Source organism: Oryctolagus cuniculus, chromosome 3 (genome assembly GCF_964237555.1).
Source record: "Oryctolagus cuniculus chromosome 3, mOryCun1.1, whole genome shotgun sequence".
NCBI lineage: Eukaryota > Metazoa > Chordata > Mammalia > Lagomorpha > Leporidae > Oryctolagus > Oryctolagus cuniculus.
In genome coordinates, this window is record NC_091434.1 from 8701055 (window position 1) to 8727819 (window position 26765).

A 26765-nucleotide genomic window follows, 5' to 3' on the forward strand; every position below is an offset into this window, starting at 1 on the left:
CCCCACCCCACCGTCGCCTGCCCCACGGTGAGGGGCTATTCCTGTACCTGGATGGTCATCCTCCCTCCTGCCTTGGGTCTCTGCTTCTGCTCGGGGTCCCCTGTAGTCTCTCCTCCATTCTTCTCTTACCACTGGGATCTTGGCAAATGTCAGCCCATGCATATCACCCTCTGCACCACACTCTTGAGGGCCTCCCACCTCTGAACAAAAGTCACTTCTGGGGACCGGCACTGTGGCGTAGTGGGTTAATCCTCCGCCTGCAGTGCTGGCATCCCATATGGGCGCCGGTTCTAGTCGTGGCTGCTCCTCCTCCGATCCAGCTCTCGGCTGTGGCCTGGGAAAGCAGTGGAAGATGGCCCCAGTCCTTGGGCCCCTGTATCCATGTGGGAGACCCAGAAGAAGCTCCTGGCTCCTGGCTTCTGTCTGGCCCCCCTGGGCCATGAAGGCCATTTAGGGAGTGAACCAGCAGATGGAAGACCTCTTTCTCTGTCTCTCCCTCTCTCTCTCTGTAACTCTACCTTTCAAGTAAATAAAATAAATATTTAAAAAATAATAATAAGGCGGTTGTTCAGACAAGCCCAGTGCAGTCCCAGCGGTCCTCCGAAGTGGAAGATGAGGAAGAAGCCAAGCCAGAGACGGGCAGCAGCCAAGGAAGGTGGACAGCCTGGGAGGGAGGGTCTCCCCCTGGAGCTGCGAGAAGGAACACAGGCTGCGAGGTGCACCCCGTTAAACCCTTCTCAGGGCCATATCAGAATGACTTGAGGTCGCTTTCAGCCACCACGTTGGTGACAACACAGATACAACAGAGAGAAAAATCCGACGAAAGCGTTCTGGTGCGGTAGACCAGCGCGGGCTTCGTGTACTCACAGACTCACTCAACAAACCCGGAGGACTTCCCGGGGCCGAGCGCGGCGCTGGGTGCGCCCTGGGGACCGGGACGCAGCGACCCAGCGCTGCTGTGCGCCCGAGGTCCAGGAAGCGCGCCAACAGCCAGACCCGGGAGGGAGGGGACATGGACGAGCCTAACGCGGCAGGTGCTGCCTCCCACCGCCTCGCTGGCTGCGGGGCCGGGACCCTGGGGACCGTTGGCCGCCTCCCTCCGCTCCCATCCGCCCCGCGTCTTGTCCTCCGCAGAGCCGGGCAGGAGCGACACGCTGCAACCGGCCACCAGAGTGTGCCTGGGAGGGGACTGAAGGGCTTTTTTCCTGCCAAACCAGAATTAGCCGGTATCGGAATGAAAGAGCGAGGAGCTGTAAGACTGCAGCCACTGGGCCGAGGCTCGAGCTAGGTGTGGGCGCCTCCAGACGCACCCTCCGTGGAGCCACGCGGACGGAGGCGTCGAGCCTCTGGGCTCCCCCGAGGCGCGCACCTGTACCCGCAGCCGGCCAGCCCCGGAGCCGCGCACCGAGCGCACGGAGCCCGCCGAGGGCCGCGCCGCAGCCGCCGCGTCTCCAGGATGCGGGGAGACCCTGCAGCCCGCCTCTGCACCCGGCCGCTCTGGGGGCTTGGGGCCCGGCAGCCGGCGCGGGGCTCGGGGCGCGGAGCCGAGTGAGGCCGCGGCCTGGCGCGCTGCGGGCGGTGAGTATCCCGAGGCCGCGCGGGGCCGGAGCCCGGCTGGGGGGGCTCGGGATCGGGAAATACGGGCACCCCAGGAGCCCCGGGGTCGGGGGAGGCTGCTCGGGGTGAGTGGTGATCGCTCCCGCAGCTCCGGAGCTGCGAGCTGGCGGGCGGGACCAGCGGCGGACCGGGGCCCGCGCCTGGCGGAGCGTGGGGACGCGCGCCTCGCATCCCGCAGTGGCCGGGCCCGGAGCGCGACACCTGGGGCACCTGCGCCCAGCCTCGCTGCCCCGCTGCCGTCGCGGCCCCACCGTGGCGCCCGGACTGCACAAGGATGGGGCGCAGATGGGCCGGGCGGAGGCACACTCGGGGGTGCGGTTGTCTGAGCGCAGGCTGCGGGCGCTGTCAACGGCCGGGCTTTCCCGCGCGGGCCTGGGGTGGGGATGCCAGGGGCGGGTGCTCAGGGTGGGCGCTGAGGTCCGCTCCCCGCGTGGCGGCTGTGGTCGCCGTGCCTGCGGGGCGCGGAGGGGAGGCTAACTGGGCTTGGGGGGGAGGGCGGGGGCGGAGGACCGGGGACGGCCATCCCGGAGCTGGAGCTGCCGCGGCCGTGGTGACATTTTAGGAACTCAGTTCTGCTTCACCGTGCAGAAAGTTGATCGAGGCCCCCTAGCCAGGATGACCGGGGTGGGGGGCGGGGGGAGGATGGTCATTACTGGGGATTGGAGAGATTCCCTTTCTGTCTGTCCGGCTTTGTGCGGTGCGCGCGTCAGAGCCGGAGGAGGGAGCGTGCGTGCTGGGGGAGGGGCGTACGGCGCTGAGAACTCCCCCGCGCCCCGGGGTCAGCTCCCGGGCTCCGCCACCTGCTGCCTTGACCTCTCTGAACCCCGCTGCACTGTTCGACAGATAACTCAATGTGCACGCCTGCAGAATGGTGACATCAGGACCAGCTGCACAGGTGCATCCGGGAGACGCCACAGCAGGTGCTCCCCCCCCCCCAATTCAGCGGGAACCCAGCTGGTTTCGTGGGGCCCTGGCTTTGGCTCCCCTCGGGCTCTGCCCGGCTCCCCAACCTGGGTCGGCGGCAGCCTCTCCGGCCTGTTGGCCTCGACTGCGCCCTCTGCAGGCCCCACATTTCTGGTGCACACCTTTGGAACCAGGCACCTGCATCTGATCCGGAGCCTGCTGTTCGCTGTGGGGCGACTGTAATTTTAATTTCAGCTTGGCGCTTCCCCCTGTTGTTTCCACATCTCATGAGCTCGCCGCGGGCGACATAAGGACAAAAGAAACGTGGGCGAGATTTATGAGTAGTCCTGAGTAGACCTTCCACAACACAACTGCAGGGAAATGGTATCTTAACCTCTGACCCACTGCAGAAAGGACCTTCATTTGCATTTCTGCTCATTGACATAAATGTTCCTAGCCCTCCTGTATTTTTTTTGTTTTTTCAAAAATTTCAATGTTTATTTATATATTGAATACCTTAAAAAGTTTGGGGGGAAAAAGATTCTACAGGAAGTCAGCAAATACTTATACCACTTAGGAAAAAGGAGTCTTGGAGCCCCCAGAGATGGAAATCTTGGTGGCAGAAGTTCAAAGGAATCAACCACTTGCCAAGGAAGAGCCATATTTGCTCTTCTTCGTTATTTTTGTTGTTCTGTGAAGACAGAAATTTTTTTTTTTTGACAGGCAGAGTGGACAGTGAGAGAGAGAGACAGAGAGAAAGGTCTTCTTTTTTGCTGTTGGTTCACCCCCCAATGGCCGCCGCGGTCGGCGCACCACGCTGATCTGAAGCCAGGAGCCAGGTGCTTCTCCTGGTCTCCCATGGGGTGCAGGGCCCAAGCACTTGGGTCATCCTCCACTGCACTCCCTGGCCACAGCAGAGAGCTGGCCTGGAAGAGGGGCAACCGGGACAGAATCCGGCGCCCTGACCGGAACTAGAACCTGGTGTGCCGGCACCGCAAGGCGAAGGATTAGCCTAGTGAGCCGCGGCGCCGGCCAAAGACAACAATTTTGATTCAATGAATGATCTTGCTTCCTCTCCCTGCACGTTTGTGCAACTTATTGTCCCTCCACTGCTTCTCTTCATGAGCAGTGCTGTCCGGTGATCATGAATAGATTTAATAACCGCAAGAGCAAAAGCCTTGTTTCTGAATTCTTTATTAAAAGCAAACTGGTTTTCTGGTTTTCCATCTGGTGCTTTCTAAAACTTAAACCAGGTAAGAGTAGCTTCCAGGTAACCAGGTTTGAACTTCTAACATCAGCAGTGTCATCAACCTTTGAGGCTTCAGGATCATTAGTACTGGTAGCAGTTAATTTCCAATCCGTTTCCCCCTCATCAATCAGAGCCAAAATTCCAAGAATCTTCACATGAGCGACCTCTCCACCAGTCAGAACCTCAGGGCCGATTTCACAGACATCAAGAGGATCGTTATCTGCACGGCAGTGTGTGCTCATCTGCTTGTTGGGGATCTCCCGAGTCTGCAGGCGGGCGGGCACATAATCCACAGACAACCCTTGTGAGGGAAGAGAGTTGCCACAGAGTGCGGCTTGCTGTGCTGAACATCTCGCTTAATGGGATTCAAAGGCTCCTCGGTGGCAATCTCCATTTTAGCATTTGTTCACCGAGGTGCTTCTACAACCATGTTAAACAAACTCTCATATTAATCATCTCGTGCTTGCTTTGTAGGAATGCCATTTTCCTCCTTAGAGTCCACTGTCAGAGGAATACCACGAAAGGGGGAAATGTAGTGAGCAGATGCATTCTTGAAAAAGAGGTGGCAGTCCTCCGTGTGGGGCCGGTGCACTCTTCCGTGTGGTTCAGGGCCACAGTGCCCAGTGGCCCGCTCCTTGCCCTGGCTCCCGCAAGCAGGTGGGCGGCCCCACCTGTGTAGATTATTCTCCCTCCCCCACTTGTAAGGTCTTTGCGCTCGCCGGGGGGTTGGGGGAGAGATTGAGAACTCACATTTTGGGAGAGTGAAGACTGCCTCTTGGTGCCACCGTCTGCCTGCCACCTGCTTCAGGGGGAGCCCTCGTGCTGGGTCTCAGCAGGTGTGCCAGGCACACTGACATTTCACACACTGGTCCTTAGAAGCTGCCCTACATCCATCCGCGCCCCTAACCTCAGGGGGCCACGGACAGGCTCTCTTTTTATAGCATCAGGGCATGAGAAAGGTGGAGAACTTGAAGACCATCTAGGGAAGAAAGATGTGGGGCCTGGGGCTGGAGTGGTCCGGGTGCCCTCTCTCGGTTTCCCCCTCCCCCACCAGGTGCAGGCTAGGACGATGCTTGTGTAGGGTGGGTTTGGTACCTGACACTTTCAGCAATGCTAAAAGCAAACTCAGGGGTGAGGGGGTGTCTTAGTCCTTCCCCCCTGCCCCCGCTGTGAACGAGGCAGGTGCTTTACCAGCAAGAGAGGTTTCCCCGCTGACTGCTGGAGGAGCCACGGCTGGTGAGGGCCTTGTGCTGGGTATAATACGACAGAGGCCACACAGCAGGTGCCCAGGCAGAGAAAGATCCCCGTCTCCACCCACCCTTATTCTCAGGAGCTGCTGACTCCCTCCCTAAGGAACCCCCCCTCTCCGGGACTCACTTCTGCTGTAATGGCCCTAATCCGTCCAAAAGGTGGAAGCCCCCCAGGCCTAATTATCTCCTAAGGTCTCACCTCTTCGTGCAATTAGATTTCTTTCTCAGATGTGGAGGAGACTTCACCCATAGGAGGGAGTAAACACTGATTTTGCTGTTGTCTCTTTATGTGGTTTGGTTAACCTGGTTGGACAATAGACTAGCTGTGACGCCAAGAGTGTAACTGTGGGGCAGGCATTTGCCCTAACAGGTTAGGCACCAGTTAAGACGCCAGCGTCCCCTGTCGGGGTGCCCGTGTCCCATACCCGTCTCTGACTCCTGATGTCAGCCTCCTGCTTCTGCACGCCCTGAGGGGCAGCAGATGAAAGTTCAAATACTGAGTCCCTGCTGCTCACGTGCAACACGTGGACGGGGTGCCTGGCTCCCAGCTTCAGCCTAACTCAGCCCCAGCTGTTGTGGACATTTGGGGAATGAACCAGAGATTGGGAGCCCTCTCTGTCTCTGTCTCTTGGCCTCTCTGCCTCTCAAATTTAAAAAGAATTTTTTTTTTGAATGGTGGATGACTTTGAGAGAGGTGTTGAGTGTGAAACGCAAGTGCCTCTCCTGTCAACAGCTCTGCAGGGACCTCCTGAGCATCCTGGGAAACTTCTTCCTCTCTCCCCACCAGCTCTCCCCACGTGACCCCAGATTCTACACACACGGCTGGGGCTGGTCAATGCCACTTAAAACATCTATGAACAAATAAACTGCAAAGCCAAGGGCAGTTTGATGGCAATTGCATCTCTTAATTATTTATTTACAAATAAAATATAAATGTCTTACTGTCACTTTAGGAAAGTGCTTACTATTTCAACCCGTGGGTTGAGAAACAATAACATTTTATTCCTGTTATCTTAAAGCAGCTCTTTGTTGTATGCAGACTTGGGGAAAACGCCAAGGGCTGTTGTTTTGTCCTATTAAACACAGCTGAACATTGTTACATTGTTGCACAGGCCGCTGCTTCCCAGGGTCAAGTTCTTGGTGACAGTACCATACACGTGTTTTGGTTTTGCCCACAGCCCTCGCCGGATGCCCGACTCCCATATCCCTTGCTATTTCCTAAGGGACTAGAACAACGCACGTGCTCTGAGTTACCATGGTGGGGTGCATCACCCGGGAGAGCAAAGTCTCTCCCTGGCCTGCGTTGGCCCCCTCCTTTCTCTCCCCACAGCAGAGATAGGCAGCAGAAAGCCATTCGGTGACCCAGCTTGCCTGATGGTGGACAGCAGATCCTCCCCACCCCCACCATGCAGGAGGGCTTCCACCCCGTACCCAGGAGGAAGCAATGCTACAGAGAGAGGCCAGGAGGAATTTGAACACACAGGCCCTACTGGGCTGCCCCACTCCATCCATCCTCCTCGGATTTACCCATCTTGATCCGATCACGTTGCTTCACAGTTGTCTGTGCCCATGCAGCCAAGTCTGCAGAACAACCCACAGTGCCAGGGGTGGGGCAGAACTTGTGGAGGGGCCGGGACGTGCTGGAGAGGGCATGGCGGCTCCGTGCCCCTTGCCCCATGCTGTCGGTAGAGGTGGCTGGAACACAGGTCCTTGTATTCCTGAAAGAAAAACAGCTTCAGACGTGAGACAGTGAGTGGGTGAGCAGTGAGCGGGGCAGCAAGGTCCCGTGGGCTCGTGCATCTGTCAGACCGATGGGCACCTCTGCAGACCAACCCAAGAGTGCCCAGTCTGTTTTCAGGGGCTTATAAGGAGGTGGGGTCTGCTGCTTCCTGCTTCCTCTCCCACCCCCCAACTCACCCTTCTTCTGGACAAAGGGCTACCTGGGTGTGACATTGCTGCCATTTCTCCCAAAGTTTTCCTGCCCATGTTACCACACTGGGAAGCCGGCTGGGTGCCCGGCAGAGGATTCTCCTGGGAGGTTTTTCTGGAAGTTATCAGGAGTATGGACAGGGCTTGGTTGTGTAAGATGCTGGGATGTTTCCAAGGCTGCGGCATTTCCTTTCCCCAGATGACCTTATTTCACACACACATACTAATTTCTGTCTTCCTACCTAACAGTACCCGGCCCCATGCGTCTCCTCCTCTGTAGCCTTTGTAAGGTCCAAGTGGTAAAGGCTGGGGTTTCCCTGTGTTCCGTGAGCTGCTCTAGCAAATTAGCCAAAGCTGCAAAGCGGGTTGCAGGAACCCCAATTCTCAGCCTGTCAGTGAGAAGCAGGCACAAAACCACCTGGGGCTTGCCGTGGGCATCTAAAGGAGGGGCAGAGACTGGGACTGAGCCCTGTGAGGACCGAATCGGATTGGAGGACGCCCAGCTGGTATCCGCTGCAGAGTCCCCTGCTTGCTGTGAGTGGGGAAGACCCCAGACTCCTGCTCCCAGGAGCGATCTGCGCTGGGAGCCTGCCTAGGAGTTCATCTCCCTTCCATTTCTACAGCTCTTCTTTCTGACACCCTGGGATTCTGCACACAGCCTCAGGGACACAGGAAGACCACCAGCTGCCCCTTCTGAACCTTGCTGGGCTCACCCTCTGGGCCCTTCTAGGAGTGCAGTTAGGACAGCTGGGGCTGCCCCTGGCCTGTGTAGCTCCAGGCAGGCTCAGACACTGGGAGGAGGGAAAGAGAGTGACAGACACACACACACACACACACACGCACACACACACATGAATGTGCATACACACACGCACACAGCTTTCCCAAGAGAGAAGGCTCTTGAACCATCTGTTCCCTACCCCCTTCTTTTTCTCTCTCTCTCTCTCTTGCTCTTATAATTTAACCACTAAAATACTTGGAGGCAAGAGGCTGGACAGCATTGGAAATAGAAGGAGGCGAGCATTGAGGCGCAGTGGGTTAAGCTGCCGCCTGTGAAACTGACATCCCACATGGGTGCCAGTTCAAGTCCCAGCTGCTCCACTTCTGATTCAGCTTCCTGCTAATGCACCTGGGAAAGCAGCAGAAGATGGCCAAATGCTTGGGTCCCTACACCCACATGGGAGACTTGGAAGAAGCTCCTGGCACCTGGCGTTGACATGGCCCATTTCTGGCCATTGCAGCCATTTGAGGAGTGAGCCAGCAGAGGAAAGATGTCTCTCTCTGTCTCTCTTTCTCTCTCTGTAATGTTGCCATTCAGTTAAAAAAGAGAGGAGAAATTCCTTGATTGAGATTCCTTCTTCAACATTTTGCTTTTTAGCTCAGGGATCCGCATTGTGGACACCAACCACACAGGGGTTATCATCTATGTCCCATCAGGTTATGTATGTTCCATTGGGTAGCCCCTGGGTGTGGTTCACACTTGAACATGACCTTTTGAGTTTTGATGGCAGGCTTGTGTGATCCAGCTGCACCACGACTGTCTTATGGAACAACTCTACTGATGGGTACTAGAAATTTTCTCAAGATTTTTTGTCACCATATTAAGGTTCACTGTTAGGATGTCATTGGATCTCTTTTTTTTTAAAGATTTGTTTTATTTCTTTGTAAGTCAGAGTTACAGAGAGAGAGAGAGAGATCTTACATCCACTCATTCACTCCCCAGATGGTCTCATCAGCCTGAGCCGGGCCAGGCCAAAGCCAACAGCCAGAGAGTGAGTAATGAGCAGAAGAGAGTGGGGGTTAGGAGTGGCATCCGGGGAGCTGCAGGTGTTTCGGGGGCAGGTGGGGGCAGCAGGTGCTTCGGGGGTGGGCGGGGGCAGCAGGTGCTTCGGGGGCAGGTGGGGGCAGCAGGTGCTGTGGGGGCGGGGACGGCAGGTGACTGGGAGGAGAGGCTCACCACAGCTGGAGCACAGACCAGTCAAGCCGGGAGCTTGGGCTGGATCCTGATGAGAATCAGAAGCGGTGGGGAAATATCAAAGTCACAGAGAGGCAGAGGGAGAGACCAGTGATGGTGAGGAGAGCAGCAGGCCCCTCGTCGTCTGTTACTGTTGGGCTCCATGGACCCTGATTCCAGGCTGTGGGCAGAGGGCTCCCTGCCTCTGTCCATGGTGCTGCACTGTGCATAGCCTTGCTGCTATGCTAGACTTGGAACTACCCAGCTGTCTCATGCCCACTCGTCGTAGCCGGAGTCTCCACTGTATCCTGAACTCTAGGGCCCCCATGTTGCCCCCACTCTCAGCCAGTGACCCCACTTTCTGCTTCGCCCAAGAGACTAAGCCATCAGGTGTCATTCCCAGCCCCTCTGCACTGCCTGAGCCCCACCCACTGCAGTCTCAGAGGACGGGTCTCCTCCAGGATGAAGTGTCGCTTATTTCTCCCCTCCCCAGGTGTGTAGCATCCCTGTGTGAAGTAAGCCAATGGTGGTTTGTTACTTACAAGAGAAACCCCCAGCTCTTTATATGGCCTGCAAGGCCCTGTATGATTTAGCCCCTGCCTACCTGATTAACCTCACCTCCTTCAGCCTAATTTCCTATTTCCTGATTTTATTCTAACTCATATTTCCCAGGAAAATGCTGGGGATGGATGTGTGTGTGCTTTGTACCATCAGATGTATCACCAATATTAGAAGCTGTGTTTCCCATGGTAAAGTAAAAAAAAAAATCGCCTTATACTTTATCAGTCTCTCCTGAGTTGGGTTAGTATGAGTCAGTCCCTCTGAGGTTAACCCATGCTGGCAGTTCTGAACAAATGGAACACTTGGACCCACAAAAACTAAGACCCAGATCCTCTGCCGAGAGCTCACCAAGTGGAAACTACCCTGAAAGGCTGCCTGGGGCCAGCTCTTACTTCTCTGGCACGTTTCTTGTCACCCGTCTCTATCCATCTTTCTGTAGGAGACAGAATAACTGGGTTCAAATCTTGCTTCCCATCCGGCCGCACTAAACGCTGGCCATGAAGTCTCGGAAAAGTCCCTTCACATCTCTGCTGTTTCCAATATTCTAATCTTTCCCCTGGGATGGCTGTGCAGATGACGCAGGCTTCCTAAAACACTCTATCTTGTGAAAAAGTGAGCAGTGTCCCCACATCTGCGTGATGACAAAGATGAACAGAAAGTCTGCTATGGCTTCAGAGAGAGCCCCGGCCAGAGAAGACGAAGGCATTGTTGTAGCGATGGCCAGTGAAAGCATTTCTTATTTGTATTTCAGGAAATCTTGGAAAATGTATACAAGCCATGAAGATATTGGCTATGAGTTTGAAGATGACCCCAAGGACAAGAAGACGCTCAAGGCCCACCCGGATATCGATGGCGGGTGGGCCTGGATGATGGTCCTGTCGTCTTTCTTTGTGCACATCCTCGTCATGGGCTCGCAGATGGCCCTGGGAGTCCTCAACGTGGAGTGGCTGGAAGAGTTCGGCCAGAGCCGCGGCCTCACGGCCTGGGTCAGCTCACTCAGCATGGGCATCACCTTGATCGTGGGTATGTGGTGCCCCTCCCGCAGCTGAGTCAGATACAATGACAATGTGAATGTGTGGCAGGTCACATGTTAGTGATGTGTCTTAGCGCGGTATAGCATGCCTAAGATAGAAGGTTCTGGCTTTAGCCCACCTGGGGTGTATGGACAGGAAGCCACTCAGCGTGTTCATACGGGTGTGCAGTTGTCACCAGCGCCTGAACTCGTCATGTGTCCAACCTGCACCTCTGCACTCAGTAAACACTGATGCTGGGCCTGGCCACCACTGCTCCTTTGTCGTCTCTCTGAATCCGACTCTTCGGGTCCTTGGTGGAAGTGGAGTCACACAGGGTTTGTCCTTTTGTATAACTATTTGCAGTGTCTCCAACACTTGGAGAAGTTCAAAAACGTATCATTTAAAAAATCCTCTTTTGCTCCAAACTCTGTTTTCTTCTTTCAAAAAATTTATTTCCTGCACTTTAGAGTATTTCTTTTCCGTAACATTCCCGGACATGAATCACTTGTCATTTATAAAGATTTGTTTATTTAGGGCTGGGGCTGTGGCGTAGCGGGTAAAGCCACTGCCTACAGTGCCAGCATCCCATATGGGTGCCAGTTCTGGTCCCGGCTGCTCCTCTTCCAATCCAGCTCTCTGCTATGGCCTGGGAAAGCAGTGGAAGATGGCCCAAGTCCTTGGGCTCCTGCATCCACGTGGGAGACCTGGAGGAAGCTCCTGGCTCCTGGCTTCAGATCAGCATAGCTGCAGCCATTGCAGTCATCTGGGGAGTAAACCAGCGGATTTTCTCTCTCTCTCTCTCTCTCTCTCTCTCTCTCTCTCTCTCTCTCTCCTTCTCTCTCTGTGTAATTCTGACCTTCAAATAAATAAATAAATCTTTAAAAAAAAGATTTGTTTATTTGAAAAGCAGAGTGATGAGAGAGAGAGAGAGAGAGAGAGATCTTCCATCCCCTGGTTCACACTCCAAATGCCTGCAACAGTGACAGCCAGCAGCCTGAGACTCCATCCAGATCTCCCATGTGGGTGCTGGGGCCCAAGCACTTGGGCATCTTCCACTGCTTTCCCAAGCGCATTAGCAGGGAGCTGGATTAGAAGCAGAACAAGCCGACTCTATGGTGCAGTAGGTTAAAGCCCCAGCATCCCAAATGGGCACTGGTTCTAGTCCCGGCTGCTCCACTTCCAATCCAGCTCTCTGCTATGGCCTGAGAAAGCAGTGGAAGATGGTCCAGGTCCTTGGGCCCCTGCACCCACGTGGGAGACCCAGAAGAAGCTCCTGGCCCCTGGCTTCAAATCAGCTCAGCTCTGGCCATTGCGACCATCTGGGGATGAACCAGTCGAGTGAAGATCTGTCTCTACCTCTCTCTGTAACCCTATCTTTTAAATAAATAAAAAATAAATCTTAAAAAAAAAAAGTGGAACAACCAGAACTGGGCTCAGTGTCCATATGGGATGCCAGCATTGCAGGTGGCAACTTAACCCACTGAGCCACAATGCCAGTCCCTAAACTCTGTTTTCTCAACCATTATAATTCATTATCTATCATTACAAATCTCTGCTTTTTAACACATATAAGCATTTTAAAGATAAAAATTGTAGAGAAAACAATTGAAAATCAAGTGGCCGGCTCTCTGCTGTGGCCAGGGAGTGCAGTGGAGGATGGCCCAGGTGCTTGGGCCCTGCACCCCATGGGAGACCAGGAGAAGCACCTGGCTCCTGGCTCCTGCCACCGGATCAGCATGGTGCGCCGGCCGCAGTGCGCCGGCCGCGGCGGCCATTGGAGGGTGAACCAACGGCAAGGGAAGACCTTTCTCTCTGTCTCTCTCTCTCACTGTCCACTCTGCCTGTCAAAAAAAAATCAAGTAATAATCTTATTTCAGAGTTCTAATGTTTTAAATTTGAAATGCCATTTATCATCTGTTATTGAAAAATCTATTCAACTGTTTTTAGAAAGGTAACTGACAGAGCTAACAGAAAGGAATAATAATTTTTAATTTACTAGTTAAACATATAACACAGCAATCTATGAAACCAATTCTTAGATAGTTGGCAATATTAAGTCAGGAAGTAATAAATAGAATGTTATTATTGTAATGTGTTTCAGTTTGGGAACTAAACAACTTTAACTCTCTACTAATGTTTCATAAGTATCTCTTCTATACCTGGTGCATGCCTCTACAATAGCTCATTTAATTTTGTTTTTGTTTTTTGTTTTGTTTTGTTTTGACAGGCAGAGTGGACAGTGAGAGAGAGAGACAGAGAGAAAGGTCTTCCTTTGCCGTTGGCTCACCCTCCAATGGCTGCCGTGGCCAGCGCACTGCGGCCGGTGCACCGCGCTGATCCGATGGCAGGAGCCAGGTGCTTCTCCTGGTCTCCCATGGGGTGCAGGGCCCAAGCACTTGGGCCCTCCTCCACTGCACTCCCGGGCCACAGCAGAGAGCTGGCCTGGAAGAGGGGCAACCAGGACAGAATCCGGCACCCTGACCGGGACTAGAACCCGGTGTGCCGGCACCGCAAGGCGGAGGATTAGCCTATTGAGCCGCGGCGCCGGCCTAGCTCATTTAATTTTTTTAAAGGTTGAATTATTTATTTGAAAGGCAGCATTACAGAGAGGTAGAGGGAAAGAGGGAGAGAGAGTTCTTTCATCCACTGGTCCATTCCCCAAATGGCCACAAAGGCCGGAGCTAAGCTGATCCGAAGCCAGGAGCCAGGAGCTTCTCCCAGGTCTCCCACATGGGTGCTGGGTCCTAAATACTTGGGCCATCTTCTACTGCTTTCCCAGGCCATAGCAGAGAGCTGGATTGGAAGTGGAGCAGCTGGGTCTCGAACTGGCGCCCATATGGGATGCCAGCACTGTAGGCAGCGGCTTTAACCTGCTACACCACAGCGCCGGGTCCAGCTCATTTAATTTTATTTTGTTCTTTTCACAAGCCTCTGGTCCCACCATACCCTAATGTTTTTTGGTTGTTTTGCCTGAAATTAAATGCTATCCTCCAAATAATTTTTATCTAAAATACCTATGCTACGTTTTATAGTTGAAATATAAATAGCCTCCTTGTTTTTTCTGATTTTGTGACAATATGTGTAAGGCGGGCATATGTGTGGTTGGTTGGAAAGTTGGGCCTTTTCAGAGATTTCTGCATTAGCAATTAATTGCTTGAATGCAATTGAGAGATTTGTGGGTCTTGTCTGGCATTTAGTCGCTGTTAGTTTTGATAATACAAACAACATTACTAACAGTGGTAGTGCTAATGACAGAAAACAGGGACAAAATGTTGTCTTGCAAGATGCAAGGGGTGTGTGTGTGTGTGTGTGTGTGTGTATCAAAGGGAATTAGCACTGATCTAGTCCTAACATTAAATAAAGGCACTAGACGGTGTGTCAGAGAATTGTTGATAAATCCCTCTTGTCTGTAACATTATTGAGTTTGCCCCCTCTGCCTGCACTGGTCTTGTTAAAACTTGGACTTGCTGTCATGTGGGAATGCACTTTGGGGTGGGGAATGTTCTGGGTTTATGTTGGTTGTGATTCCGCCCTCTCAATAAGTTACTAAAGGAAAACCGTGCTAGAACACTTAGAACCAGCGTTCTTACACGCTAAGACTATTTAAAGGAGTAGAACAATTTAGGAAGTCTGTGTTTGCCAGGGACGGGTGGGGAGGCTCCGTAAAAGGCCAGGATGTGAAATGCTCCAATATTCTCGAGGTTGTCTTAGACACTATTTTGTGTTTCACATAGTCCACAGAAGCAAGCAGTGAAAACCAGTCCTGCACTTTGGATATGGTTTTGGAGATGATCCTCAAAATAAGAACACCCAGTGCCTAGTGATGGTGCACTGTGAGGTCATCTTTAATTGAACTTGGAAGTGACCGTGTTTGAGTACAGCTTTCCATAGGGCCAATTCCCGGCCATATGAAAACACTTTTTCCCCTGGGACTCTGAAATCATAGATACATGAATAAAAAGACTTTATTCTCCCATTTCTATTCATTATCCCGGACTTCCAGTCCAGGGGGGTTTGCAAATATTTTAAACAACATAAAGGAAATTTTCTAAGCCAGAAACCAGCAGTATCGACTCTCCTTTATTTAGAGCTTCATACACACCAAGCACGTGTTGGGCCACGATCTCTCTTTATCCTTGAACACTGAGGGCTCTAGACCATTATCCGTCATTTGCAGAGGAAGACCATGCAACACTCGGAGACAGGAAGTGATTTACTGAAGGCTGAACTTCATTCAGTGCAGGATGGCCCTATAGCTGGTTTGCATCCACATCAAATAAAAACCAAAAGTCCATCTGAAACGAATAAGCATAAATCGCTTTTTCTCACATTTTGTTTCCTTATCATTATCCTCAAATTGGGTTACCTCTTCCAGGTTAAAATTTAGAAAACAAATAAAAAAGCCACGTGTTTCTTGGTCAGTGATTTGTATGTGGCAAATTCAATAAATATGTATTGTTTCATTCCTTTCTAGCCCAGATTCACATTATCCTGCAGGAGGCTCCAGATTGTAACCGCAAAATGAGATCCCCGTGAGCCATGTTTAGCCTGGCCGTTAAGATGCCCGCAGCCCATACCAGAGTGCGTGGGGTGGATACCTGCTCTGGCTCCTAGCTCCAGCTTCCTGCCGGTGCTGACTCAAGGAGGCAGTGCTGATGGCTCAAGGAACTGGGTTCCCACCACCCAAGTGGGGGACCTGGATTACATTTCCAGTTCCAGTTCTGGCCCCAGCCCAGCCCTGGCCATTGCAGGCATCTGGAGAGTGAACCAGTGGGGAGAAGCATTGTGTGTGTGTGTGTGTGTGTGTGTGTGTCACTACTCTCTCTCTCTCTCTCTCCTTCCTCCTCCTAGTCCTCCTCCTCTCCAATGAATACAGTTTTTTAAAAAAATTGATAGGGTAGTCACCTCATTCATATCGATAGCAGCTTTAGGTGCTAGTAGCTATCTAAATTATTCTTGGAAGGCACCCTGTGAGGGTACTTCAAAAAGTTCATGGAAATGGAATTAGAAGATAAGTTGATTGTGGTGCAGAAAAAAAAAATCTGAAACCTGTGCCAATTTTTCATGCATTTCCCATGAAATTTTTGAAGACTCCAGCGTTGTTAGGGGCCACAAGCTGCAGCAGACAACTCACTCCTCCACGGGTTTCGAGCAGCGGTGGTCAGTTCAGGCCACACAGCAGAACCATGGTGCGGTGGTTTTCAAAGTCCTGACTCTCTTGGGATGGGCTCCAAGTCGCCAAGTGAGCCATCGACTTCTCGGCTCCTGAGTCTTTGTTCTCCCCTGGGAGACATGGAGCTCAGAGAAGTACATCCCTGAGCATTGCCAAGGCTCACCTCACTTTGTTCAGCCTGTCGGATGCTGGGATGGGCAAAACAGGCTGACTTCCGAGGGTCCCGGCAGCAGCTTGCCCTTGCATGCTGTGGGAAGTGGTCCAAGGTTCGGAGTCCTTCCTAGGACGATGCAGTCAGACCTCTGGCTTTTATCAGGAAAGCCGTGGTCACTTTACGGTTTGTAAAATTCCTCCAGATGCAACTGTTTTCACTGGCTTGGGAGGAATTTCTTCCTCAAATCCCATCTTCAGGCTGGCGCTGCGGCTCACTAGGCTAATCCTCCGCCTTGCGGCGCCGGCACACCAGGTTCTAGTCCTAGTCGGGGCCCCGGATTCTGTCCCGGTTGCCCCTCTTCCAGGCCAGCTCTCTGCTGTGGCCCGGGAGTGCAGTGGAGGATGGCCCAGGTGCTTGGGCCCTGCACCCCATGGGAGACCAGGAGAAGCACCTGGCTCCTGCCTTCGGATCAGCGCGGCGCGCCGGCCACAGCGCACCGGCCGTGGCGGCCATTGGAGGGTGAACCAACGGCAAAAGGAAGACCTTTCTCTCTCTCTCTCTCTTTCACTGTCCACTCTGCCTGTCCAAAAAAAAAAAAAAAAAATCCCATCTTGAGACAATGTTTCATCAGCACACAACACCTTAGAAAACTTGCTTCTACACCCTTTCTGTGATGTAGAAAGTGGGATTGAGCTTCAGGTCTGTGGTCTGTTGAACTTGCCCATCCTAAAGTGCTATCGGCCACACACCAGCTAGTTGTGCATTGTTCTGCTTTTTGCCTACTTTTCCAGGTTTGGCACGGCCGAGTGACTGTGGGTTTAGAAAAATGAAAACATGAGGGAGGGTGCGTGGCCTAGCAGTTAAGACACCTGCCTTCCATATCAGAGCGTGTGGGTTCGTGTCCCAGCCCCTGATCCCGCTTCCTGCTGTTGTACATGCTGAGAGGCAACGGGTGATGGCTGGGGTTGTTGGGTCCCTGCCACCCACATGGGAACCTGGATTGGGTTCCTGGCTCCTGGCTTTGGACGGGCCCCGCCCCAGATGTTGTGAACATTTAGGGAGTGAACCAACAGATGGGAGCGTTCTGTTTATTTGCCTCTCAAATATAAAAAATATTTTTAAGATTTATTTATTAATTTACTTGAAAGGTGGAGTTACAGAGAGAGGAGAGGGACACAGAGAGAGAGAGAGAGAGAGAGAGAGAGATCTTCCATCCACTGATTCACTCCCCAGATGGCTGCATCAGCCTGGCTGGGTCAAGCTGAAGCCAGGAGCCAGGAACTCCGTCTGGGTCTCCCATGTGAGTGGCTGGGGCCCAAGCACTTGGGCCATCTTCTGATACTTTTGCAGGTGGTTGCCTAACCTACTATGCCACAACACTAGCCCCCCAAGAAATTTTTTTGTGGCGTAGTGAGTAAAGCCACCGCCTACAGTGCCAGCATACCATATGGGCACCGGTTTGAATCCTGGCTGTTCCACTTCCGATCCAGCTCTCTGCTATGGCCTGGGAAAGCAGTAGAAGATGGCTATGGCCTGGGACTTATTTATTTATTTGAAATTCGGAGTTACACAGACAGAGAAGCAGAGGAGAGAGAGAGCAAAAGGTCTTTCATCCGCTGGTTCACTCCCCAGTTGGCCACAAAGGCTGGAGTTGCGCTGACCTGAAGACAGGAACCAGGAGCTTCTTCCAGGTCTCCCACATGGGTGCAGGGGCCCAAGCACTTGGGCCATCTTCTACCATCTTCCCAGGCCATAGCAGAGAGCTGGATAGGAAGTGGAGCAGCTGGGTCTCAAACTGGCACCCATATGGGATGCCTGCACCATGGGCAGCAGCTTTACCCACTACACCACAGCACCGGCCCCAAAAATATTTATTAAATAAGGAAAAATATTTGTAAAAAAAAATTGGAGAGATTTGCATCTTATGGTATTTAAAAAGTCTTTATCTTTCTAATTTTTAGGACCAATCTCAAAACTACCAGACAAGGTACACCCTTTAGCAGGCTATGTACTCAAATACACACATGCATGCAGCCAGAACTTTAAAGGGAAATTTTATTCAGTGTGGACTAAAAGGGGAGCTTCACCTTGAGATAGTCCCACTTGCATATAGGGTGCTGTAACTGTGTAAGGAATAATCGTGGGACCTGAGATGATGTTTAAGAAGAGCCAGCTCACGGAATAGCAAGTACAGCCTAACCTTGTGTTACTAACATCCGCATTGCTGTTTGAACAAGGAATCTCTGCGCACAAGGCAAGCATTCAGTTTCAGTGACATCAGAAATTGCCACAAAGTGCAGGAAGAATCAGAGATTGACAAGTAAAAACTAGAAGGTCTGGGACAGGCATTTGGCTCAGTGGTTCCGATGCAACTTGGGATGCCCACACCCCTTCACAGGGTGCCTGACTCCAAGTCCCGGCTCCACTTCTGTTTCCAGCTTCCTGCTCGTGCACACTCTGGGAGGCAGCAGATGATGGCTCAATGCTCCAGTCCCTGCCACCCACATGGAGACCTGGATTGAGTTTCAGGATCCTGACCTGGGCCTGGCCCAGCTCTGGCTGTTGCTGGTATTTGGGGAGTGAACAAGTGTATACAAGATCTGTCTGTCTATCTGTCTATATTTCTTTCTCTGACTTTGAAATAAATAAGGACTTTTTTAAAGAACTGGATGACAGAGTGTTAGGGTTTGCATCAAATGGCAGCGTAGTGCTGTGCTGCTGTCACAAATGCCCAGGCAGGGGACTCCTGCGTCCCCACGTCGCGCCATCAGCGCACGGGCTGATGAGTGCAGGCAGGCACTGAGCAAGTCCATCTCAGTTTGGTTTGCAGCTGGGTGGCCTCATGAAAGAGCACCGGAGTTCTGAGAACCTGCTTCCCACGTTCCCGTGAGGTCTGGCGCCTGACATGCAGGTGTGTAAAGAGGACCAGATAAATAATGTGAGGCCAGGCGTGGAGCCGGAGGGAAGGGCAGGGACGGTGGGTACTGCAGAGGGTGTGACCCAGCCACACAGGACCAGGCGTGGAGCAGGAGGGAAGGGCAGGGACTGTGGGTACTGCAGAGGGTGTGACCCAGCCACACAGGACCAGGCATGGAGCAGGAGGGAAGGGCAGGGACTGTGGGCACTGCAGAGGGTGTGACCCAGCCACACAGGACCAGGCATGGAGCAGGAGGGAAGGGCAGGGACTGTGGGTACTGCAGAGGGTGTGACGCAGCCACACAGGACCAGCCGACTCGGGCTGTGTGGGAAGTTAGTCTGTGCGGCCCCTGGATTTTCTATGAGTTTCCCGAACCTTTCAGCGATGGCGGTGATGGAACCTGGTTCAGGTGCAGGAAGACACCCCTAAGCCACTGGCGTAAGGAGAGACCCAGTCTTTGTGTTCCTGGGAAACCTAGCCCCTCTGCTCTCTGATGAAATGACCCACACCCCTCCCTGCGTGCTGGAAGGCTTTTGCACAAAGCAGTGTTTCGTTTTGCTTTTGCTGGGACAGCTCCGGTCTTGCTTTCTTCCTCGTCTTCACGGGAGGGTTCTCTAAGCAAGCCCGAGAGTCAAGCACCGTGAGCCAATTGCTTTCCCCATTGCTCTGTGCAGGGCCCTTCATCGGCGTGTTCATCAACACCTGTGGCTGCCGCCGGACCACCATCACCGGGGGGCTGGTGAATGCTCTGGGCTGGGTGCTGAGTGCCTACGCTGCGAACGTACACTGTCTCTTCATCACCTTCGGGGTGGCAGCAGGTAAGCGCATTTGTCTCTTCCTCTGGTTTTAAATGTTTGCTTTGGGCATTTTGGCAAGGAATTTCATAGTGGAGACAGGAACGTTCTGTTCTGTCTCCTTTATCCCCCGCCACCCTACCCTGCCCTCCAGGAAATACATTTTAATATGAGATGTTAAATGTGCCTTGAGCGTGAAGAACCGACTGAACAAACGTCCTTGGCCCTCCTAATGGGGTCGAGTCACGTTTTCCATGCCCAGCTCTAACTGGCTCCCCTTTCTCCTTCGAGGGACAGGAAAAGAGGGAAACGATGCGGTCGTAGGTGGACAAACTCTAAGGAGTCTGATAACATTCTCTCGTTTACTGACTGCAGAATCAAGCTTGAATCGCAGAATAGTCATTTACGCCTCCAGCAGTGTTCACATTAATGAAACAGCGTAAGGCCCGCGTACATGGAGAGAGCCTGAGAAGCTGGAGCCGGCCCAGGGTCAGTCTCCTGGGACCCACGGCCAGGCAGTGGTGTTTGCGAGCCTGCCCTGCCCTGTGTGTTCCCAGCCATAATTTCCTTTATCAGCAGGTAGAGGGATTCACACAGATCACTTCCTTGCACAGTTACATTTCAATGAGTCCCTGGAAATAAATAAATATGTGTATGTGTGTGCATTAACATCTTTCTATACATACACACATACATGAATCTATACATACACACATACATGAATCTATACATACACACATACATGAATCTATACATGCACACATGAATCTATGCATACATGCATGAATCTATGTATCTATCTATACATACACTCTATCTATCTATCTATCTATGTATCTATCTATGTATCTATGTATCTATCTATATCTGATAGCTATTTGAGTAGTTGAGTGAAAAAGTCAGCCAAGTCAGTTAGGTTATACATTCATAAGGGTGCTGGGCTGTCATTAGGGAAGCACATTGAAGCCAGACAGCAATCTAGCCCTAGTTGACAGACTACGCCAGTGCACAGATCTACTACAGAAAGCAGTGTGTGTGTGTGTGTGTGCGTGCGTGGTGTCTGTGCACATACACATGAAATCACTATACCATTCACATTCGAAAGAAACTTTACTGAAATCCTTCTTTACTCCAAAAAGCATTTGAGGCAGATGTATATTTTCTTTCAGTGCTTAGATATTTTAGATGGGAGGAGGGGCAGGTGCTTGACATGGCTTGTGGGATTGGGTTTCTGTCACCCACATGAGACACCTAGATGGTGCTTGTCGCTCCCCCTCTTCGTGGAGGAACGACACAGGACCCTGCGCTGTTCTTTCGTCTGCTCGGCCCTCCCCGGGTTTGCTGCTGGTTCTTCCCGGGTTGGCTACTATCCCTTCCACCTCCGTGGAAGGGCAGTTCCCCCTGGCCACATTCCCCACTTCCGCAGGGGAGCGGCACACCGCTGGCCGGTTCTCTCGGGGGCTGCACGGGTTCCCTTAGATGTTCCCCATAGATGTTCCTGGTGCATGCCGTCTCTCTCCTCCTTTATAGTCCTCCTCCGCCAATCCCAACTCGGCTGCCCACACGCCGAGTACGCTGCTCTCCTCCAATCAGGAGCAAGTCCTACAGTTTATCAGTTGAACTGGAGGCAGCTGTGCGGAAGCTGTTTACTTCTCTCCCAGCGCCATATTGTGGGAGAGCAGATGCATAGAATAAATCTTAATTCCAGTAACAGTATAGTCCGAATTGCTCCCCACAGTGCTCCTGGCTCCAGCTTGGCCAAGGCCAGCCCCAGCCATTTAGGGAGTGAAGCAGTGAACGAGAGCATGTGTTTCTCTCTCTCTTGCTCACTCTCTCTCCCTCATCCATATATATAGTTCAATATATATTAAAACAAAGCAAATTCTTTTTAATTATACATGAGTGTTGTCTTGGTAAGCAAAAAGCGACTGTCTCTTTGAATAACCTTACATAGTCACAGTCATCTGGGAAAATTTCTCCAGCTTTGCCAGCTCCATTCTCTAAGCCTGGCTCCTGAAGGCACCTCCCCGCCTCCATCCACTTCCTGGCATGAGTCCAGGACCCTGCACAGAGGGCTGGACACTGGTGAGGCTTTGCCTGAGTCCACCCATCCCTAAAGCCCGCCCTCCACGTTTGAGTGGTAATTATGCCAGTTTGGGAGAGCAAAGTCAACCAGGCGGAGGGCGACCACTGGTAAGGGTGGGGAGTCCGTGTAATAGGATCTAGGTGCCGCCAGGGAGGCACCTGTGACACATCCCAGGTGAGAAGGGATCCCGCTCGCCAGCCCATGGTTCCGCTCTGCTCCTCATATTTTGCCACCGCTGCTTGGAAAACCGAAGCTTTGCTGAAGGCAGGATGTTGGGGACTGTCGGTGACAAATCAAATGGTTTACAAGTTGAACTTACTTTGTGCCATCAGCAAAACTCAGAGGGTGACAAATTCCACAGGACGAATGACCCCATTTCCTCAACAAATAAATTGCAAAGCAAAAAAAAGAAATAATACAGAGGCTTAAAATACATCTCAACAAATAGGGCTGCGTGGGCCTTATTTGGAAGCTGATTTAAGCAAGTTTTTGAAAAATGCAGTCAGTTATGAGACATTTGGGAAGTTGACACCTTCTGTATATTTAGTGCTGTCAAGGAATTGGTTTTTTTTTTTCGAGATAGTCTGATGATTATGCTATTTAAAGAATTCTTACATTTGGAGATTTATGCTAAAATATGTACACATGAGATGATACATTCAAAATCTGGGAGAGGAGAATACAAAATTGGCCACGAGTGGATCATTGATGAAGCCGGGTAGCAAGTACATGAGAATTCATTAGGCCATTTTGTTGATTAAAAGCTGACTTTGATTTGATTTCATTAAGCTGGGAGCCTGTTGTAAAAAGGCAAGAAACTGACATCAACTGACAGATTGCTACTACCCAGCTATAACACACCCCCCACCCACACACACACAATACAGCAGGTGGTATCTCTGATTTACCAGTGGTAAACTGAGCCTCGGGGTGTTTGGCTGGCTTGATCAAGGTCGTGTGATGACCTACAGGGTGCAGCGTCAGGACTTAAACCCAAAGCCATTGGGGTTCTTCCCACCACAACCACCACCCCCTTAATACCACCTACCATGAGGGTGCTAACACTGTGCCCTTATATCTAACATCAAAGACTCTCTTGGTTCTTTAACAAATAATTGGTTTTTCCAAAACAGTCATAGATGCATTTATTTTGCAGCCGAAAATTGTATACTTTAATCTCAGAAACGTAAAAGTAGTCTTGCATGGGGAGAGTGGCGTGGTTTCAAAACACAATCATTTTCTGTTCCCAGAGAACTTTGTCTTTCCATTTCAGTCCTTTGCTATGTGCCAGGCACTGGTCTCTGCAGGAGAGAGAAAGATCCTACAGACAACAAAAGGGGGCGCTGAGTGTAGCACTTGGGAGACCAGCACCCCATATCCGAGGGCCAGATTCGGTCAAGTCCCACCTCTGCGTCCTGCTGATGCCACCCTGGGAGGCAGGTCCTTGTCACCCACGTGGGAAACATGGACAGTGTCCTGCCCCGAGCCATGGCGACTGCGAGCAGCGGAGGATCCAGCCAGCCAGTGGGAGCTCGCGCTCTCCGTCTCAAATAAATAAGTCTAAACGAATTTAAATATACATAATGAAACGGTCCAGGACCCGCTTCGGCGCCACAGAGAAGCAAGTGGAGCAGGGGAGCAGGGGTGGGGGAGGGTCTCCTTTGACGGCCGGGCGGTCCTGGTGGGCTTCTCGGGAGGGTCAGGGCGCGAGGGGGGGTGGCCTTCAGTGCCCAGAGAGAATTCTGGAAGGGTAGGCGGCCCTCTACGTTTTTCACCGCAGACCTGCGCGTTTTCTCTCAACTTGGCGGGGACGTTTCCGGAAACTGGGGGGTCGGGGGTTCGGGGGGTCAACCGGCTCGGGCAGCGGCAGGACGCCCCTCTGTCCCCTGGGTGTTGGGGGTCCAGAGGGCTCCTCCTTGGCGGGTGGGCTCAGGGTCAGTCCGGAGTGTGACGCGGAGCGGCGCCCGGCCGCTGGCTTCCCGCGCGTCCTCGGAACGGGGGCGCCCCCCACCCCACCCCGCACTCGCGGACGCCCGGCCGTAGGCGGTCGCTGCGAGCACCACTAGCTCTAAGTGCGGGTTGTTCTAGAAACTGACCGAGGCGCAATCCTCCGGCGGCCGCCCAGTGGCAGTTCCCGCTAGGAACAGCAGGGGGCGCAGGAGGGGCCCAGGCCCTGGGCTCCGCTCCGCGTTCCAGCCCCAGAGCCCGCCGCACCTGCTGCGGGGTCTGCGGCCGGTCCCTGGTCGTCCTTGGGGTGCAGTGACACCCCTCGCTCTAAAATGCGGAAGCCCCAGCTCCTTGGGCGCGGGGTGGAGCTGTTGTTGTGAAAACGAATTCAGACAAAGCCGGCCCAGCGGCCATTTGGGGCGCTGGGTGTGAATTATCGTGGTACAGCTGAGGGTCGTGGCTCTGCTCCCCTTGCAGACTCCGATGATTGGGAAACTGTTCCACGACCAGGAGGGACGCTGGTCAAAGGCTCTTTGATGCTGTTAGGGGGCCTGCCTGATGTCAGGAGGTCTGGCATCATGAGTGGGGAGCTCATGGTTTCCCTCTGTGTCTAGAAGTTAGGAATGCAACCTCTAGACCAGTATTTTAGTTAGCTTTATCTTCTTAGTAGACTTCATTTTGTGAGAGTGGTGTTAGGGTCACGGTGAAATTGAGCGGACAGTGCAGAGAGCTCCCAGCGTGCTTTCTCGCTTGCCCTCTCTTTCTCTCTGTCTCTCTCACACACACACTCACACACTCACACTCAACACACACCTCCTTCCCCACCAGCCTCTTATATATACAACAAACTTATATAAACAACAAACTGCTACTAGTTCCTCAACAGACAATTAAAAGTAAGTAAGTGCTGTGTACTTTTGACATTATGTATAATTGGTGGGTACACCCTAATTCCTTTTATTCTTCCAGTTAATCCATGAACAAACTCCTGAGGCTCCTGCACATTGCAAGAGTCACTCTCCCACCCCTCGTGTCTAGATACACCCCTGGTTGCTTAGCACAGTCAGCAGAGTGACAAGCCAGTCACTCTCGCCACGACTGTGCCTTCTGGGCAATGCCAGGGGACACGGTGGCTCCTGCACGGAGCTTTGGGTCTGATTTGAAAATGCTGCTCTGTGTTTTCCTGGAGAAACCCGTGCTGCAAAGCCAGTCTAGAAAACCGATGGCTAGGCACCGACGTGGGCGGGGGCGGGGGCGCCCGCAGGTGCCTGGCCACCTCCCTGCTTGTCTGTGATCCCTCTTCTTGTTCTGTTGGAGAGAAACCTCGCACTCAGACCCCGGTGTGAGGAAGTGCAGCGGGCTGTTCCCGCACTTGAACCTGAGCTCTCCCTCTGTCGCCCGCAGGCCTCGGCAGCGGGATGGCCTACCTGCCCGCCGTGGTCATGGTGGGCCGCTACTTTCAGAAGCGGCGAGCCCTGGCCCAGGGCCTCAGCACGACCGGGACGGGGGTCGGGACCTTCCTGATGACGGCGCTGCTCAAGTACCTGTGTGCCGAGTACGGCTGGCGCAACGCCATGTTCATCCAGGGCGCCGTGTCGCTGAACCTGTGCGTGTGCGGGGCGCTCATGAGGCCGCTGGCTCCCAGGAGGGACGGAAACAGCCCGGGACGGGGCGAGCCGCAGGTCCTGCCCGCGCACTCGGCGGAATCCTTGAAGTCCTGTGGGCCCCCGGGCAGAACAAAGGAGCCGGAGGGCGGCCCGGGGAAGCAGGAGACCCCCTGCGACCCCGCAGGCCAGGAGTGCCAAGCCGAGGCCCCGCCCGGGCAGGACGCGCGAGCCTTCGGGCTGCTCAAGGCCATGAGCCGCCTCACCGTGCGCGCCCGCAGGGGCTTCGGGGTCTGGTCCTCGGGCTGCTTTGGGACGGCCTCGCTCTTCACCAACCGCGTGTTTGTGGCCTTCATCTTCTGGGCGTTGTTCGCCTACAGCAGCTTTGTCATCCCTTTCATTCACCTGCCCGAAATCGTGCACCTGTACAACTTGTCGGAGCAGAACGACGTGTTCCCGCTGACTTCCATCATCGCCATCCTGCACATCCTCGGCAAAGTGTTCCTGGGCGTCGTGGCCGACTCGCCCTGCGTGCGCGTGTGGAACGTCTTCCTCCTGGCCAACCTCACGCTGGCCCTCAGCATCCTAGTGCTGCCGCTCACGCGCACCTACGCCGGCCTGGCCGTCATCTGCGCGCTCATCGGCTTTTCCAGCGGCTACTTCTCGCTCATGCCGGTGGTCACCGAGGACCTGGTGGGCATCGAGCACCTGCCCAGCGCCTACGGCATCATCATCTGTGCTAACGGCATCTCTGCCTTGCTGGGGCCGCCCTTTGCAGGTGAACTCTCCCGGGTTTGAGGGGGCGTGGCTCTGGTGTGTGTCCTTGTGAAATCCAAGCAGAGTATGTATGATATATGTGCTCCTTTTCCCTCCCATTCTTGCCCCTCCCCCCATTTCAAATGCATGTTTTAGGAACCTAAAGGCCATTCCTTCATGTAGAGTACAGACTTTAAAAAAAAATTTATTTACTGATTTGAAAGGCAGAGTCAGAGAGAGAGGGAGAGACAGAGAGAGAATTTTCCATCCACCGACTCTCACGCCCCCAAATGGCCACAATAGCCAGGGCTGGGCCCGGCCAAAGCCAGGAGCCAGGAACAACATCTGAGTCTCTCATATGGGTGGCAGGAGCCCAAGTACTTGGCTGTCATCTGCTGCCTTCCCAGGTGCATTAGCAGGGAGTTGGATCAGAAGTAGAACAGGGGCTGGTGCTGTGGCATAGTGGGTAAAGCTGCCGCCTGCAGTGCCAGCATCCAATATGGGCACCCGTTTGAGTCTGGGATGCTCCTCTTCTGATCCAGCTCTCTGCTGTGGCCTGGGAAAGCAGTAGAAGATGGCCCAAGTCCTTGGGCCCCTGCACTCACATGTGAGACCCAGAGGAAGCTCCTGGCTCCTGGCTTCAGATTGGCCCAGCTCCAGCCATTGGAACCATTTGGGGAGTGAACCAGCAGATGGAAGACCTCTCTCTCTCTCTCTGCCTCTGCCTCTGCCTCTCTGTAACTCTGCCTTTCAAATAAATAAATAAATCTTACAAAACAAAACAAAACAAAACAAAACAAAAAAAACACAGAGCAGCCAGGACTTGAACCAGCATTCTGATGTGAGATGCTGGAGTCA

General features: G+C 53.0%; 1 protein-coding gene and 1 pseudogene across 1 annotated transcript in view; one reads left to right on the plus strand and one right to left on the minus strand.

Moving 5' to 3' along the window:
* The first annotated feature begins 882 nt into the window (after positions 1–882).
* Positions 883–26765, plus strand: part of SLC16A14 (solute carrier family 16 member 14) — a 37084-nt gene continuing 11201 nt past the window's right edge. Inside the window, exons 1-4 of the mRNA XM_002712442.5 lie at positions 883–1578; positions 10215–10486; positions 19395–19538; positions 24952–25929. Of these exons, the coding sequence (XP_002712488.2) occupies positions 10228–10486; positions 19395–19538; positions 24952–25929 (1381 nt within the window). The 5' untranslated portion in view covers positions 883–1578; positions 10215–10227. The remainder of the gene's footprint in view (positions 1579–10214; positions 10487–19394; positions 19539–24951; positions 25930–26765) is intronic.
* Positions 1220–4663, minus strand: LOC138849200 (inorganic pyrophosphatase 2, mitochondrial-like; annotated as a pseudogene).